Below are 17,767 nucleotides of genomic sequence, written 5' to 3'. Positions count from 1 at the left end.
TCACTCTCACTGAACTGCCAGTCTTTGGCTGGCCACAATAGCGGCATGTCCATTTTTGTGAACCTCCTGCAAGCACCTCCTCGGGATTTAGAAGGTCCACTTCCTTCCACCAAGGGGATTGGGCATCAAGGCGTGGAGGAGCCATGAGAATTCAAACTAGTGCACAACAATCTATTGCCAACAGTTCCTAGAAGCTAGTGTAGCTGCCAAGGCCCACAGCCTCTAGCGACAAGCTAGAACTCTTCTTGCATGTGTGTTGGAACGCTTGCATGCAGTAGGCTAGCTATGTGTGGGCTAGCTGTGCGTAGGCTAGCTGTAGCATAGCAGTAGCATAGGCTGTAGCATAGCAGTACCCAGTCTGTCTTGTGCCGTCGCCTGTGTGTGTTGGAACGCTTGCATGCAGTAGGCTAGCTATACGTAAGCTAGCTGTGCGTAGGCTAGCTGTAGCGTAGGCTGCGCGATGCTAGCGTAGGCTAGCGTAGCTTGATAGGCTATAGCGTTAGCAAGCTGCTAGGCATAGGCTAGGCGTTGCATCACTGCATGCAGCCTTGCAAGTCGAAGCAAGCTTGCAAGCGGCGAACACGCAAAGCATGGAGGTCGACTGCAAGCGGGGAACACACAGAGCAGCGAATCGCGCCGATTAGATTAGGATTAGATAATCTGCCCCAAATCTTTACCTGCATGAAGGGAACGGCTTAGGGAATGTTCCCCAGATGTTCCACAAGGGATATGGAACGTTCCATAGCCGTTTCAAAGGCCTGACGTTCCGCAGACGTTCTCTTCAAGCTGAGTGAAGAGAACGCCGTTCCAACGTTCCATAGCTATGGAACAGCGTTCCCTGGCAACTATGATGACGCCACCATCATTAACCCGACAGGCACTGCAGTCAAAGCACCTGCGGGCTGCCACCTCCCGCAGGTGGCGGAGTTGTCCAGTCAAGGTCTACAAGGCAGCCAGCTGCTGCTACCTCAGTACTGCAGTCAGAGCGCGCACGCAGGTCATCATTTCCCACTTCCTGCATGGCTTAATTTTCTTGTGCAACAGCATCCTCAACTTCTTGCTGAGTGGCAGGACCAGCCCTAGGACCACTGAGGCATTAATCACTTGTGAATTCTGCTGCAAATTCTATTTTTCAATAGGCATATCAGCTCCAGTATCAAAAGAAATGGGCAGCAGCCCTTCAAATGCATCTAATGAACCCTGATTTTTGTCAAAAACAATTAGGGGTAAATCTGATTTCTCAGCAAAATAACATCTTACTAGTGAACACCTTCTCAGTAGCGGGATAATCTCAGTAGCCAGATAATAGAACCCTGATTTTTGTCAAAAACAATAAGGGGTAAATCTGATTTCTCAGCAAAATAACATCTTACTAGTGAACACCTTCTCAGTAGCGGGATAATCTCAGTAGCCAGATAATAGAGTCTGCAGCCCTTGCTTTCAATGTTGCGGCCCACAAATATGCATGTCTCAGCTTTGTCATCAAGCTTTCCTCGCAACTCTTGAGATACATGTGCATATGCTACGCATCCAAATGTATAAAATTTGGTCTTCTTTCATACCAAGCTTGATATGATGTCATAACCTTAAGTACTTTAGTGGGATACCTATTTCAAAACATGATTAGAGCACACTTTATCTTGCAGTCCTTTTGCCTTAATCATGCATCCTGCCGTTTCGATTAATGACATGTTCTTCCACTCAGCCACTCCATTATGCTGAAGAGTATAGCGAACTGTGCATTCATGTATGATGCCTTTGTCACCCAAGTTATAAATAGCTTAAACACAGTGAACATTCTTATCTTTGCTTGAGTGCAACAATACAAGTGAATCTTGAGAAGTCATCTGTAAAAGTAACAAAGTAGAATGACCTCAAAGAGACTCAATCCGAATAGGACCACAAACGTCGCTGTGAGCTAGCTGCAATTTCTTTGCAGCCTGCCTACACAATCCTTAGGAAATGAGAACCTACACATTTTTCCAAGAATACACCCCACATATATGCTTAGGAGAAGCTTTCAAATGAATCTTACCATCTGAAATTTCTGCAAAAGCCTAAGACTATCAAAGCTCCTATGCCCAAACCAAGAATGCCACAACTCTGCATCTTGCATGGCAAAGGTAGATGTAGAAGTTGAATATGCATTTTGTGCTCTTTTATCATATGCATCAAGCTTAAAAAGGCCGCGACAAATTGTACCCGATAACACTGATCCATAATTACTCTCCCTATGTTGAACCGTACAATTGTCATCCTCAAAGATGACCTGAAATCCTCTTTTAGATAAAGACAGCTAATTCTTCTTTATCCTAGGGACATGCAAAGCAGCATGGATGTGGGGATCCATGCTGCTGTAATCAATGGCTGTAATCAAAACCTTACCAATCCCTTTCTAGATAAGAGTTGTTGGCACAAGATACCTTCTTGCCAACACGAGCACATGACAGCATGTCAAAGAATCCCTTCTTGGATGTGATATGTCTGCATGCACCGCTACTTGGGGTTTCGCCTAGAAACGCATAAAATATTGTATATAATATAATTTATTATTAATATATAAAATAACTATATAGAGATTCTCCCTCTCTCCTTTGGTCTTATTTGGGGGGTTTTGGGAGACATACACCGACAGAGACAGTATATCATACACCGAGACACATGAAATTCTAGAGAGATGGCTGTCCACAGTGACGAGGCTCTAGAGGTGTAGCTGTCCTTTTTAAATCACACTTGAGACCATTCATATCTGTAATATGGAGAGAGTAGCATGCACGACACATGTGGATACGAGTCCGACTATGGACGCACGACCCCCTTTCTCCACTCCCACTCATACCTAGCATTCAGTGTCTCGAACACGATGTCAGCCACATGAGGGGAACCTCCTGGCCCCACCTGTGTGCAAGTACACTTTGACCATGCTTTCGATGCAGTCTACATGAGCCACCTGTCCCATGAGCTACTGACCCTTCTTGGAAACAATGCACAACTTACCCATGCCTTAGACACTCTCTTATGAAGATTTACTATAGGATTTACAATTTGAAAACAGTCACGAACAATGAAGTTGGTACAGTGTTGGCGCGCACATTCGCTGCATCTACTCATGGAGTAGATGTGGATTGGGATGACTTTGCCCAACATAGAGACGTGAATATGCACTCAAATAGCTTGGACAGCATGTGTATCAAGCACGAACATGATGTAGGCACGTCTATAGCAAAACGGGAGCTTGTAAGTTTACACGATCAATGGAAGCTCAGCGTGGAGCAAGAAGGTGTACTACATGAGTGGAAGGGTACAGTGTCAAAGGAGAATGCAAGATTGCACCAGCACTATTTAGCATTTGACACTATTTGGCATTTAGTAGTATTTGTCATTTAGTACTATTCAACACTATTTAGCATCAGTATCCTACCCCATGGCTCGATTCCCAACACACCACCTAGCTAGGAAGATGCCCTAGAACCCATGGTTTAATAATAAGAGCCGAAAAATGAGATTTCACCTCATATGTGAGCAGGCTTTGGGAAAACTGACAACAGCCAAGGCACATTGGATCTCACGTCGCCTGACACGCTGCAAAAGGCAGGCTCTTCTCTCACATAGGATGGATGAGGCAATCCGATCCTTTCAAGAAGGGGAGCCCACCATTGCTCTCTCTGAAGGGAAGCCACCTATCCCCATCACAGATCCAGGTGTCTAGCACACTTCCGCGACATCACTCTATGACTTGTCCTCCCTGTCAAGGCCCACCACATCCATTTTGTTCACCGCATAGAATGTGTTTGCACATGGATAGCAAGTCTTGGCGCCGATCCAAGCGCAGATGTTTAATCATGCTGTGTCACGGCTCCCCCCTGCTTGGAGTACCACCACCGATACACAAAGCAGGGGATCCCATGGACATTGGGAACTGCCATACTCTCATGATTGGTCACACATTGGCCAAGATTTATGGATCCATATGAGAGAGAGAGAGAGAGAGAGAGAGAGAGAGAGAGAGAGAGAGAAAGAGACCATCTCCCACACACAAAATCACGGACAACAAGCTTTGGGACTGGATTCTGGAGCCAGCATTCCACTCTTGACCTACAGGCCATCATCGCGGAGGCAAGATCGACATCCCAGAAAGTCTATGCTTACTTTGTAGACTTTTGGAAGGCCTTTGACATAGTCCCACGATCCCGCATGATTAGACGACTTTAGGAAATGCAGATCCCAAGAGACATGATTTGGGGAGTGGTGAGTCCATATCAGTCAATCAAAGGGAGAGTATGTGCCCCTGGAGGCCTATCAGATTGGGTTGAAAGCATGATAAGAGTGAGGCAAGATGCCACCTCTAACGGACAATATTTAGGCTCTACATTGATGAGATCACGCCCTTCATTGACCGCCTACGAGGTGAGGGATCCTTACTTGTCAATTTGATGATACAGATGCTGTTGTTCGCAGATGACATAGTCCTCCTATCCTTGATAGCAACAAGCTTGCAGAGACATCTAAAGGCCCCGGAGGTGATTTGCAAAGAGAGACTTGATAGCAGTCAACCTTGACAAGACCAAGGTTATGATTTTCAATACTTCATGGGCAGTACTTCATTGGCACAACTTGGAGATCGTGCGGTCGTACACCTATCTAGGGATAGTCTCCACAGGGCTAGTCTTGACAATAAGCCATGCAACCAAGGCACGACTTACAAAAGGGCAGGGTGCTCTAGCTCAACTAGAGCAAGAGTGCTTTCGGCAAATGGGTGGCTATTTGATACACTTGTGAGGCCGAAAGCCATGTACGCAACACCCTTCTAGGGGAGCGACCTATCGACAACTGATTGGTGGAAATTCGAGAGGCTACAGGTACGTATGGGATCCAAGATGATTCAGAGCAAGCCCTCGGTCCCTCATTAGATCGTACACGTAGAGTTCGACATGAATCCACTCCAAATTGATGCCATCTTCGAGACGGTGACATATCTTCAAAGGGTTTGGGACTTATCTAGTTGGAGACTACCGAGGTTGGCACTATAATCATCCAAATGACTAGGGTTAGCACGACCTAGTACGCACCCATATCCAGATGGCTTGTTAATCAAGATATTTAGATGGACCATCTACCCCCTCCCAGTACTGCTTGGATGCCCCCAATCCCATGGTCCCACATGATGAGATTAACCATTTCATATGGTTAAATTTACTCTAGCTCTATACATCATAGAATTTGGGGGGTGCAATTTGTTGGAAAAAATGACATCCCACCAGAGGGTATCCCACAACGGAAGATTGATAGATTAGCCCAAGAATTACATGTGGAAGTATTTCAATATGGAATCAAGCTTTCATAACATCACAACCATTCATGTGTGTGCAAGCCAGCAAATAGACTATGCATCCGAGACACATAAAAAAGCAGCATTTATATATTTCCGTCCGTCCACAAATTGGACACAATACAATACCAAAATGTTCTCCTACTATATGCCTGGCACCTCTAGATCTCTGAGCCCGCGTGCTCCACTGTAGACTCTTTGTCCAAAGATCCCTTCCACCTTGCTGTCTGGATACTAGCCTCGGTAGACTGCCACTCTGAGCTAAGTCTGCAGCACTTATAGGTCTCCTTCACCTCCTGGATGTAGGCCCAAGGAATCCCTCCTGCTGCTCCTTCCTACTCCTGAACTAGCTGCTCCAAGTGATGCTGAAATAGGACTCCCTTTTATAGGGCTATTTGCCCCTACACATACTGGCCGACTTGCTGCCCCTACCAGCTGACTCAGCAGCCTACAAAACCGACTGGAGGGTGGGGCCTATAAATGCCCGTGGGCCTTTCCTCCCAGACTTTTGCTGTGCTCCCTGGCCACATGGCATCCAGCCACTGGCCCAGGCAGCTCCATCCTCGATCATCAGCCCCAAACCTGCCCATAGGGTCCTCCAAAGCTTGCTGGCCTGCTGCGTTTTCTTTCCTGCAGATTCCGCCTCTGTTCCAGCTCCTGCGATCCCGTACAGCCATGTGTCAGCTCTGCACTGGTCCGTACACAAGCTGCCATCATCCGCTTGTCCACGCAGCCCTGGGCTGGCAGAGGAGATCCACCATGGAGGGCAGATCTGGCAGAGAAGGTTCCAGATACTGTCCAGACATGGAGAGGACAGAAATGTACAGGGAAACCAGCTACTTGCCCTCTCTCTCTCTGCTGCCCATGTGGCAGCCCCATGCTAAATCCTATTCTATGGTCCAACCCCCACCACCCCCCAATGCACTCCTCATGGGGGCTCACACGTGGGGAGGTGACCAATCCTATTCCAACAGAGCTTTGTACCAGAGTGATTATCAAACACCAGTATCTAGAGGACAGACGAGTCTCACACGCCCTCAGATAGATGCGGGTCTCATCCCATCAGCTAAGGATCAAGGCAAGGAGAGCCACAAGCACACCTAGAGAGCCGTGGAACTGCAGATTATGCACATTGGAGGAGGTGAAGGAGGTGAAGACATGAACATTTCTTATGTACCTGCCCCGCTTAATACAAGGTCCAAGTACAATACCACTGTCTTTTTCAAAAGCGGCAAGGTTATGGACCTCTCTCGGAGATAGGAGTGTCTCATTAGATCACAGAGACGAGAGCAGGGGGGCTTACCTGGTCTATCCCAAAGAATGATCATAGAGTTCTTCCAATCAAAGCAAGTTATCCCCCCGACCATAGATAGCAGGAGAGGTAGGGGCCCTGAGATCGAGATGCGACACACTCGACAGAGGACAGACACACAAATCACACTCACCTACATTTCTTCCATTTTAAGACCTAGGGTAGGGCCAACGAGGGCTACCGTGGCGCTTGTCAGGCGTCGGATAGCTACCAGGAGGGCACGACATTTCTCCCAAGAAAATAAAGAATAATCTTTATTAGAATTGACTTTGGTCAAAGAATGGTTAAGTTAATTAACCAAAAATAAGTTTTATTGTTTTACTTTTGCTTTGCATCAGTACAACTGTGGGGACGCCCACAAGGGACTAGAAATAGTCCAAGAACTAGAATGCATGCATTAGACTAACCTTTAACGGGTTAAAGTGTTGAATGTTGCTTGTGGCAATGTGTAGGACCAAGTAAAGTGCAAAGAAACCCTAGAATTAGTGGAAAAGTGCAAAAAGTAGGTCCTACCAAAGGCAAAAAGCATCAAGAAAGTGGGCGCTTATATGGAGGAGGGCCCCAGCTAGGCAGACAAGCAGAAAAAGCAGCGCAATTATCAAGAAAAGCCCTAAAAGCAGCAGAAAAAGCTAGAAAGCTTGGTTTTTGTACAAAAGTAGCTTTTAGGAAGAACAAAAGCATAAAATAGCTTTTAAAAAGCACTAAAGCTAGAAATAGCTTTCAGAAAGCAAGTTTAGCTTTTTGCTAGGCCAAGTTTATAAAAGAAGAGCCAAAGAGCTCAAGATCATTCAGTTTTGTACTCAGTTCATGCTCTTGTGAAGAGCCAGTTGTACAAAGACTATTTTCTATTGCAATAAAGACCTTCGGGGGGGGCCAGCCCTTCTTTCTGGCCCCTAGTGCTGTGTTCTTGCTTCTCTCCCTCATCTCCCAGCTACTCTACTTGTCGGCAATCACATTTCAACAAGCTCTTCAAAGTTCCCACGCTCTGTTCAAGTTCCAGTTACATATTCTAGTGCAGGAGCAAATTGCGATTTCTTCTACAGAGCCTGTCTTGGATTGCGTGCTAGGTTCTTGAGCCCGAGAGTGTTTCCTTTGCTGCGATTCTATGCCAAAGTGTTCCCTTTGCTGCGATTTTGGTTTCTACGTGTGGATTGAAGCCCATAAGCGCCTGCAAGCCGTGCCCGGGAGCCCAAGAGGGGGGGGATGTAAGAGAGAGGCATAGTTGATCCCGGGGATCTTAGCGAGGGCTGCACCCGAGCTAGGACCAGTCACTTGGGGAGCCGTTTGCTGGTGCAGCACCGAGATGGGACATCACTTGGCTTATGAGTTCTCTAGGCAGGATCCAATCTTCTTCATCACGCAGGCCACCTGGGCATACATGGACAGCTTCCCTTGGCATCTAACAGAGACAGATGCAGAAGCAATGACTCGGCACCCAGTTTGGGAGATCATAGGGAGCATTGCAGGCTGGCATATCTGGACTTCCAGATGCGCGCAGACCTTACGAGATCAGGCTTCTTCTGCTACCCAGACCCTAGCAAACATTTGGAGCATGATCATTCACACGCTCAAGGGTCAGTGGGATCAGATTCAGAGGGAGTCCCGGGCAGGGAAGGAGAAGAGACGGCGCTTCCTTCGCGACTGGGACCACCGTGAGCTGTTCTTCCAGCACTCTGCTCAGAGTCTTCAGTGGCATTACTCCCCCCCACCGTGGTTGTTTGTCCACTCTCCGATGATTATGCCCTGAGAGGCTTGTAATTAGTATTTTGGCTCCTCGGGCTGTATCCATTTTGTGATTGCAGCCCGCTGGCCTTTAGGCCCTCTTGTACTCTCGTTTTCAAGTAATATAACTAGCACTACTTTTTGCGCAAAAAAAAATGACATAGGGGTCAAGTAAGGTTGCCCCCTCTCACCAACTTTCTTCAGCCTCTTTACCAATGAATTGGAAAAGTGGATGAGAATGCACAGCAAGAAGGATGTCCAAATTGCAGCTCCGCTACTACTTATGTATGCGTATGATGTGGTATTCTTCACAAAGAGCAAGGAGAACTTGCAAGCACATTTAGATGCACTAAGAGAATTCCGCAGGCACTCAAAAAGGCAGGGAAGTATAGACAAGACAAAAGTAATGGTGATTGGGACACATAATAAACACGTTGAGGCCACCTTTGAAGGAGAGCCCTTGGAAAGTATCCGGACTAGAATTCGCAGACAACTACAAGGGGAATGCATGTGTGGAGAGGAGGATTTTGGGAGGCTTGAAAGCTTTACACCTCCTAGAATAAACATAGGAAGGCACATCTGTGGAATTGGGTAATGAGAAAGTTTATATACACTATGCTTGTGCAGCTTTACGGGTGCCCAGCTTGGGCACCCGGACTGTCTAAGATCTACTGGGAAACAATAGAAATACTACATAACCGTCTTCCAAGGGGAGTTAGGGGTTAAGGAAGACACCTACCCCATCCTACAGGCTGAGACAGGTATGATACCTCTAGAAGAGAAGGCATTATGTCAATTCATGGCTTACCTCAACAAAGTTGAGAAGATGGACGTCAGTAGGATACCACACAAGGCGATGGAAGCTACGCAAATCACGGGATGGCATAGAGAGGGAATGAAATGAATGGAATCTTGGGGTATAACAGCAGCTGATATACCAAAAGATGCATGTGAAATTAGGCAGATAGTGACGCAAAAAATGCTACAAAAACTATGGCCAAACCAAACGACAAAACAGCAATTTTACAAACAGGAAATTAACTCAATGGACAGCTGCAGAATGCAGAAATACCTCGGGGAAGACATGTCAATATTTAAAAGGCATTTAATCTGCAAAATCAGAACCAGTTCACGTGATCTAGAGGTGGAGACGGGCAGGTGGGCAAGACCTACAATCCCTGGAGAGCAAAGGATCTGCAAAATCTGCCCCACAGGGGAGGTTGAAAATGAGCAGCATGTACTCCTAAGATGTAACGCCTACGCACACATCAGAGAAGGTTATGGGGACAGCAGAGACAATTAGAAAAATCTTCTAAGAACAGCCAGCCACCATGCTAGAGCAACCCAAATTTTAAAAAAGTCCCAAAAAATACTTTTTATTTTCGTTGTTTTTAATGATGTTTTATCTGGAAGTGCCACATTTCCCTCCCTTCGTAGAAACATTTAAGCTAGAAACATTTCGTCAGGTTTTGACATGAGGGAACGCATTTTTTGGTGACTATGGCCACTGATCAGTCATAGGCCATTCTCTTCTCTCACTCTAGGCCTTTGATAGGCAAGATTGACACTGCTCAATTTCATTACCCAAAAAAAAAAAAAGGAGTGCTTAAGAGAACTCTTCTGAGAATTCAAGTGAATCAGAATTAATAAAAGTTGGTCATATCTATATGGGCATGGCTCACTCATGTTGAGCCCAGTCAGAAAATTTATAGACTCACTTTGGTAAACTGTGTGTTGTCTTTGGTCCCTAAGCCTTGTTCACGTTGAACCCTAAAGGGAGATTGTGATGTGATATAAAATTAGCCCACAAGGCAGGGTCATCACCTTGGCCCTCAATCCATGTCTTTTCCTTGTGTGGCAATTAAATATCGAAAAAAGGACTAAAAGTGGTCTCAGCTTCAATGTGCTGAAGTGCCTAAGGAAAATAGTTAGCTACCCTTGTCTCTCGAAGGAAATAAGACATACCCTCACATGTCAAGAAATCATTGGATGGTTTTATATATATATATATATAGAATGAATTACTTCTATACTATTGACAGCTTTTCAATATAAAGCACCTACCTTCAAAGTTTTAAAAAAGGCAGGGATAATCAACCTACGAACAAAAACATGTTAAGTAAGAAGGTCCTTAACGACTTACGGAAAAACCATCTTTTGTATTTTGGGATCATCCAGCATTTTCTCCAACATGTCCATGTTGATGAAAGATTGGCTTTTTCCTAATAAGGCAATGATCACAATATCATTAAAATCATTGCCTTCCCTTAGAAAACAAAAACCAAAAACAATTGCTTACTATTGTAAAAGCAAATACGAAGCAAGTACAAATATGTTTTCATTGAAAATTTAAGTAGTAACTAAGAAAGCTGAAGCCAACACAAAGCAACACACTAAAATGTCTTGTTAGAATAAGCTTTCTAGTATTAAATACACATAACCTTTCAATTTCTTTCTAGAATATACAGGATTGCATGATCTTCAAAGCTTCCATCACCCAAACAAATGCCACTTAGTGCCTCAACAAAAGAGTTACTCACGGTGTCCCTCCTTTAACCTCCATTTCGCTCTTTGTACTCAATAAAGAGCCTATACTATAGAAGACAACGCTAATGTTGAGTACTAGTTAATGTAATTGCAACTTTGATAAACGATGAATTGTGATGTTTGCTCTGATCGATATGAGACTGAGAAATCGGAAGAGCACTACAGCTATGCTGAAACAGTTTTGGGCAAGGAACACGATCAACGGTGACTCTTTCATAAACCTGATCAACGAGAACCCACGTAAGAACTTATGATTTTCAAAAGCAAACACACATTGTTTTTTTTTAAGAACAGCCAATTCCTATGCTTTTGGGTCAAATTTGGAAGACTTGTTTTAGGCCTTTAGATCAATCTAAAATCAAGGGCCCAAAATTATACACGTGGCCCAACGAGGGCTCAAGAAAATCAAACTTGCCCCTAGGCTGCCTACCGTAAAAGTACATATATGATGAAAAAATAAGGGTTCAAGTCTTGTTTACACATAGAAAAGGGCGGTTCTTGGATGCCTTTTCAAAACATTTGAAAGCATTTCAATAGGAACCAAAGGTGCTTCTTTGCAACCTTGACTCTCGTACACATCTTGCTTTGTGTTAACAGTATAGTACTCATTTTAGTCACAACAGATGGTCTGCAAAGGCACTTGGCAGCTTTATCACACAATTCGTGAAGGTCAACCTTGGTTGTACCAAGGTTATGATCTCCAACACCAATGAGGTTCACCTTCCAAGATAAAATTATCAACTAGATTCCTTGCAAAAGTGAATGACTCATGCTGGGCGCATCATAGCCTAGCCACAATCGACCAAGGACATGCTTCACTAGCAAGGTTAGAGCAACAATAGTTTCACGCCCATTTTCACCATGTTAATACAAAATCACCCCTTTTTTACTTCTAGTCAAACCAGCCGCTCTACCAAGCAGATCTCAAAGAGAATGAGGGGGGTTGATTCAAGAGCATACGAGTCATAATGCTCCAACACAAGACTCGAAGAAAGAGACGACCCCATGTGATATATACTCGCAAAGTTTGTAGCCAGATATTTGCACACCAATGCTTCATTCTAGATCAACCACCACCTCGAATAGGCTTGACAATATGGCAAAATCAGCAAGATAGACAAAGGGCAACCTCTCACATCATCCATGCAGCTCGCAACTAAAAGGGATAAGAAGTGCTGGTATCTATAGGCCATAAGAAGAGCAAGCAGAGCTCAGCTTTAGAGTGCAGTTTATTAAATGGCATTCAAGTTGCTAGTACAAGGTACAACAAGGCCCTTTTTTATAGGTATAGGCCTAGACAAATTACCACTTTGCTTATGGGATGGCTGCCCTAGGATACCACGTGGCAACATTAGGCCATTCTACTAAAAGTACTACAATTTACAAAGCCATTTAAAGGCTTAAAACTACTTAGTAAAATGGCCTTTGTTACAGTCCACCCTACCGAAATGAAATTTGTCCTCATTTGCAATGGTGCTGTAAAAAGGAATTACAACACTACAATGAAGAAATGAAACTCTTATCTACTCTTATCATGTATGTAACAGTGAATCCAATGAGTATTCTCTGCTGCTGCAGCTATCAATAGTCCCAACTAGTGCATGCTGAACTGCAGCAACAATGATGGTAGAGCAGTAGGTAGAATAGATGATGTTTCTGTAGGCCATTCTATGGGCTTTCCATAGGTACCACTCCTTCCTTGGTATGTGCCTTGTAGGCCTAGTTACAGACAGTTAGGTCAATTGGTACAGTTAGTACATGTACCACTTAGGACACTTAGTCCAATTAGGACACTTTGCCCTAGGGTTTTGTTATATTGGCTCTCTCTTGTACTTTCACTCTGTGTTGCAACAACTCGTTTTTGTCTTCATTCCCTCATTTCTTGAGCTTCCATTGCTTGCCCTAGTCTACATTGGTATCAGAGCAGGTTGGGGATCCCTCCCCTTAGGCATTGACAGCTTTCCCAAGCTGTTAGGCAGCCTTTTGAACCCTCATTATTGCTGGTCTGCTGAGTTTTCAAGATCTTCTACACGCACGTGATCACTTGCGGCCTCGACAAGCATTTCCATCGCGAGCTTTGCTTTTGGCGCAGGAATCAGCGTTTTGAAGCACCTGCTGCATACAAGGACCATTTTCGGAGCATTGAAGGCTTCTACAGACCTGTACGGGTTCACATGTGTGGGTGGTTTGCTGCTGTACTGATTCCGTACAGCTGTATGATGCTGTACGGACCTTCAGGTGGTGCTTTTAATGTTGTACAGCCGTCATACAGCCTATTAATTGCTGTGCAGAATCATCCGGGAGCTGTACGGCCATTGTACTGCCTATTGAATGATGTACAGACCTGCTGTGGCCTGCCTTTAAGTTCGTGCCAGCTGGTTCGGAGCTTTTATCAGCGATCCGGAGCTATTTCTTGCTGTCTCGTGCTGTGTACCGGTGTTTGAAGACATTTGGTGCTTGCTGCTGCTATCCAAAGGCCTCTCCTTTAGCCCATTCTCTCTCATTTGGCTTCCCTTTGCCTCGGGCTGCGAGATTTCCATCACTCTCCTTTCATTTCTAAGTGCTCTCCACCTCGTAGGAGCACATTCTCTTGCTGTAACTCTCATTTCAGCCTTCTCTTGGCATCTCACATTGCCATTTGCTGTCCATTTCACCTCTCCTTCAAGGGTGAACATGTCTACTAACATTTGGAGCATTTTCCCTGCTGTATTTTTGGGCTGTATTTTTGGGCTACATAATTGAGTAATCCTCTGTTGCATTGATTCTTTCCAATTTCTGCAAAACAGTCCTTTCTTAGCTTCATTTGCATTGTGGAAAGGCCTCGTGTTGCCTTGGAGGGCCTCGTGTTGCCTTTTGGGAATTTTTTGCAGCAGGTACATCCTGAGACAATCAAGTATTTTGCAGTGAAAATCTTTCAAGCTTGAGCAGTAATTTTTCCTTTTGGTTTGAGAAGTTGCCCTCCTCTCATTTGCGTTGTCAATTGGTGCTTTTGCCTTGAATTTCAGCACTATGGCTAGCAGCAAGGATGATTTGTTTGGGATGCTTGGGGCTGAGGACAAGCTTGATGGCACAATTACCCCATGCGGGCATATATGATGGGGCATGTTTTTGTTGCCAAGAATTTGAGGAATATTGTTTCAAGCACTAAGGTCAGGCCTACTCGACCTGCTGCTTCTGGTAATGCCTCTGATATTATAGGTACTACCTTAGGCTCATCTGGTGACGGGTCTAATGCTACTTCTGGTGCATCTCCATCTTCCACTACAAGTACTTTGCCTCCTACTCAAGAGCAGATTCAGTGAGATGATCGTGATGCCAAAGCACATGCCTTGATTGCTCTTTCAATTAAAAGGGTCATTATCCCTTATATCTATTATTGCAAGACAGCAAAGCAAGCATGGGATCAGCTTGCATCTTTACATCAAGTGCGGAATGAGGCAAGGGTTGCCTATCTCTGCAAGCAGTTGAAGGACTTGAAGCTTGAAGAGGGTGGTAATATGGATGCCTATCTTACCAGTGTGAAGGATTTGAAAGAGCAGTTGGCTAACATTGATGAAGTGGTGCCACATTCTCAACTTGTTTCTAATACCCTTGATGGGTTGCCTGACTCCTACCAAGGCTTTGCTATTACATTGAGGTTGGTTGCAGGTGGCAATGCCAACCAATGTTCCTTTGACCAGCTGGTTGCCCTCTAACTACAGGAGGAGCAAAGCCGTGCAAACCGCAATGCTTCTATAGCTAGTGATCAAGCCTTTGCTGCCCAGCATAAAAACAAAGGCAAAGGCAAGGTTTGACCTCGTAAACCCCCTCATTCACATGCTGGTCACTCCCATGATGCTTTATCTTCTAGGGATAAGAAGAAGAAAAAGAGATGCAACTATTGCAAGAAATCTGGGCATGACATTTCTCAATGCAAGAATAGAATTGCATCTAAGAAGAAGAAAGAGTCTGGTCTTGCAATATCTGGTTCTCCTAATCCAGATGATCGACATGAGTCGGCTAATTTTGCACACAACCAGCATTGGGCTTTTCTTGTTACAAGTCAGTATAATCCTGACGTTCACGTGATGCCTGCATGTCAGTTTCTGATGTATCTGATGCCTAGTTCTTTGATAGTGGTGCTAGCAAGCACATTACTTCCTGCCGGAAGTCATTCAGCTTACTTGAGCATGCATCTAAGAGGGGAACAGTTACATGTGCCAATAATGCATCATATACAGTGAAAGACATTGGACAAGTTACCATACTTTTGTTTCTGGTGGTCTAGTCACTCTAGACAATGTGCTTTGTGTTCTGGGCATTCGCAAGAACCTCATCTTATTTCAACCATAGCTATGTGTGGCTATCAGATTCTCTTTCATGGTGTTCGGTGTGCGGTTTATGATGCTACACATGCCTTTACCATGGTGTTGACGGGGACATTGACTAGAGGATTATAAAGACTTGATGCCTATCATAGATGCATGGATGATGCTGGACTTGCAAATGCAGATGCCTATGGTATTGATTTGTTCGACCATGGCAGATACCCATTTGTGCCATGAGAAGCTTGGACACCTCAACTTTGGTGCTTGGCATATGCACATGTGTCCTCTCAAACTGTCAAATGCTAAAGTTGGATGATAAATCTGTCAAATGCATTTTTATTGGGTATAGCTCAGAGAGCAAGGGCTTTAAGCTCTACCAGCCCCGCACGAGCAAGGTTTTTCTCAGTACAGATGTTGTGCTTGATGAATCTTCCTCTATGCCTTTGCTGGGCTGTCCAAAACAGCCTATTGTTGATGCACCAGATCTCTTTGACAGCTTGATGCCTTTGATTCCGTCAGATTCTCATGATGATATCACATCTGAGGTTGCTCCTCCTCCATCTGTTGGTCACTTGCCGCCACATGTGCAGCCTAAAATTCAGCCTCATTTACGGCCTGATATGCCTCAGCTTGATCAGGATATTAGAGCTCTTTAACAAAAGAGAGCTGCAATATAGGAGCCAAAAAAGCGAAAAGAGCATGCTAATTTGGTTGCTTGTGCATTGGTTGCTACAGCATGCAATGAAGAGCCATTACACCATAAGGATGCCTTTCAGAAAGGAAGCAGGCAACCCGGGCTTGGTATTCCAGGATACATTCTCATTTGCTTAGTCTTGGCTTTCAAAGCAGCCCTAGTGAGGCTACTCTTTACATCCGCAAGAGTGGGCCAGATTTGTTGATCTTAGTAATCTATGTGGATGAGATGCTTGTGACTAGGACACATGCTGCGCAAAATGCAGCTTTTAAGCTTGACTTGCAGAAGACATTTGCTATGTCTGATCTTGGTCTTTTGCAATCAGGGGGGTATTTTGATGTCACAATCCAAGTATATTAGTATCCACACCATTAGAGCATGGTTTTCACTTCTCTTCTGAGGATGGCAGTGGTGCATGTGATGTCACCCTCTATCAGCACGCGGTTGGTTGTTTGATTTATTTATGCCATACTAGACCCGATCTTCAGTATGCTGTCTCACAGTTGAGCAGATATATGCACAGCCCCTCTACGCACCATTAGCAGGCCGTGAAGCGTGTTTTCAGGTACCTCAAAAGGCACTCAGCATTTGGGCCTCCTTTATGAGGCCGATTCTTTACTTGTTATGCATGGATTCACTGATAGTGATTGGGCTGCCTATTCGGACACCCGTGTGTCACATAGTGGCAACCATTTCATGCTTGGTACTTCATGCATCTCTTGGTTCAGCAAGAAGCAGACTATAGTTGCTACTTCTAGCTGTGAAGCTAAGTACAGAGCAGCTTTACAGCGACAGTGGAGTGTGTTTGGCTCCGGAAGTTACTTGCAAATCTTCATGCATGTCAGACTGCTCCTACCATCTTCACTGATAGTCAAAGACTCAGAGTGCTTTGGCTATTGCACGGAATCCAGTTTTTCATGCCCACTATCGCTATGTCAAAGAGAGATCATCAGCAAGTGATATTCACTTGTCTTATGTTCCCACTGAAGACAACTTGGCATATCTTCTTACGAAGGCTCTTAAGTTTGAAGCTTTCCAGCAAGCTTTAAACTTATTACCTTTTGTGACTTGATCTGTCGTACTCTGTACAGTCATAGGTTGCTATATCCCTACAGGATGAACATGTGCAACCATGACGTATTCTTAGACGTGTCCAGGATACTTCAGCCCATAACATGGAGTGGGCTATCCAACCATTATCCTACTACAAGGATTCTCGCTAGGAAGAATGCCCATGTTGTGGCGATTCCACCCAGAAGGTAATTTAGATGCCACTATTCCTTGGTATGTGCCTTATAGGCTAGTTACAGTCAGTTCGGTCAGTTGGTACGGTCAGTACGTGTACCACTTAGGGCACACTTAGTCAGTTAGGCACTTTACCCTAGGGTTTTGTTATATTGGCTGTCTCTTGTACTTTCCCTACAGGATGAACATGTGCAACCTATGACATTGGATATTCAGGGATTCTTAGACGTGTACAAGATACTTCAGCCCATACCATGGAGTGGGGTTTGTAGGCCATTCTATGGGCTATCCAACCATTATCCTACTGCAATGATTCTCGCTAGAAAGAATGTCCATGTTGTGGCGATTCCACCCAGAGGATAATTTAGGTGCCACTCGTTCCTTGGTATGTGCCTTGTAGGCTAGTTACAGTCAGTTCGGTCAGTTGGTACATTCAGTACATGTACCACTTAGGGCAATTAGTCACTTAGGGCACTTTACCCTAAGGTTTTGTTATATTGGCTCTCTCTTGTACTTTCACTCAGTTTTGCAGCAATTCATTACAGCAGCTCATTTTTGTCTTCATTCCCTCGTTTCTTGAGCTTCCATTGCTTGCCCTAGCCTACAGTTTC

General features: G+C 44.7%; 1 protein-coding gene across 5 annotated transcripts in view; it reads right to left on the bottom strand.

The window, feature by feature from the left end:
• Positions 1-17,767, bottom strand: part of TIC40 (hydroxyproline-rich glycoprotein family protein) — a 110,645-nt gene that overhangs the window by 10,348 nt on the left and 82,530 nt on the right. For all 5 annotated transcript variants that reach the window (XR_015542842.1, XR_015542841.1, XR_015542843.1 and 2 more), the window contains exon 8: positions 10,507-10,585. Coding sequence is in view for 2 of the 5 variants with exons in the window: in XM_087391202.1 (XP_087247328.1) it covers positions 10,507-10,585 (79 nt within the window). In the remaining 3 variants the exon portion in view is untranslated. The remainder of the gene's footprint in view (positions 1-10,506; positions 10,586-17,767) is intronic.

Source organism: Dipteris shenzhenensis, chromosome 20, assembly GCF_047967505.1.
Source record: "Dipteris shenzhenensis isolate YYH24624 ecotype China chromosome 20, Dip_SZ_1.0, whole genome shotgun sequence".
Classification (NCBI taxonomy): Eukaryota; Viridiplantae; Streptophyta; class Polypodiopsida; order Gleicheniales; family Dipteridaceae; genus Dipteris; species Dipteris shenzhenensis.
Note: the sequence above shows the minus strand (reverse complement) of the source record. Positions and strands in the feature narration are given on the sequence as shown.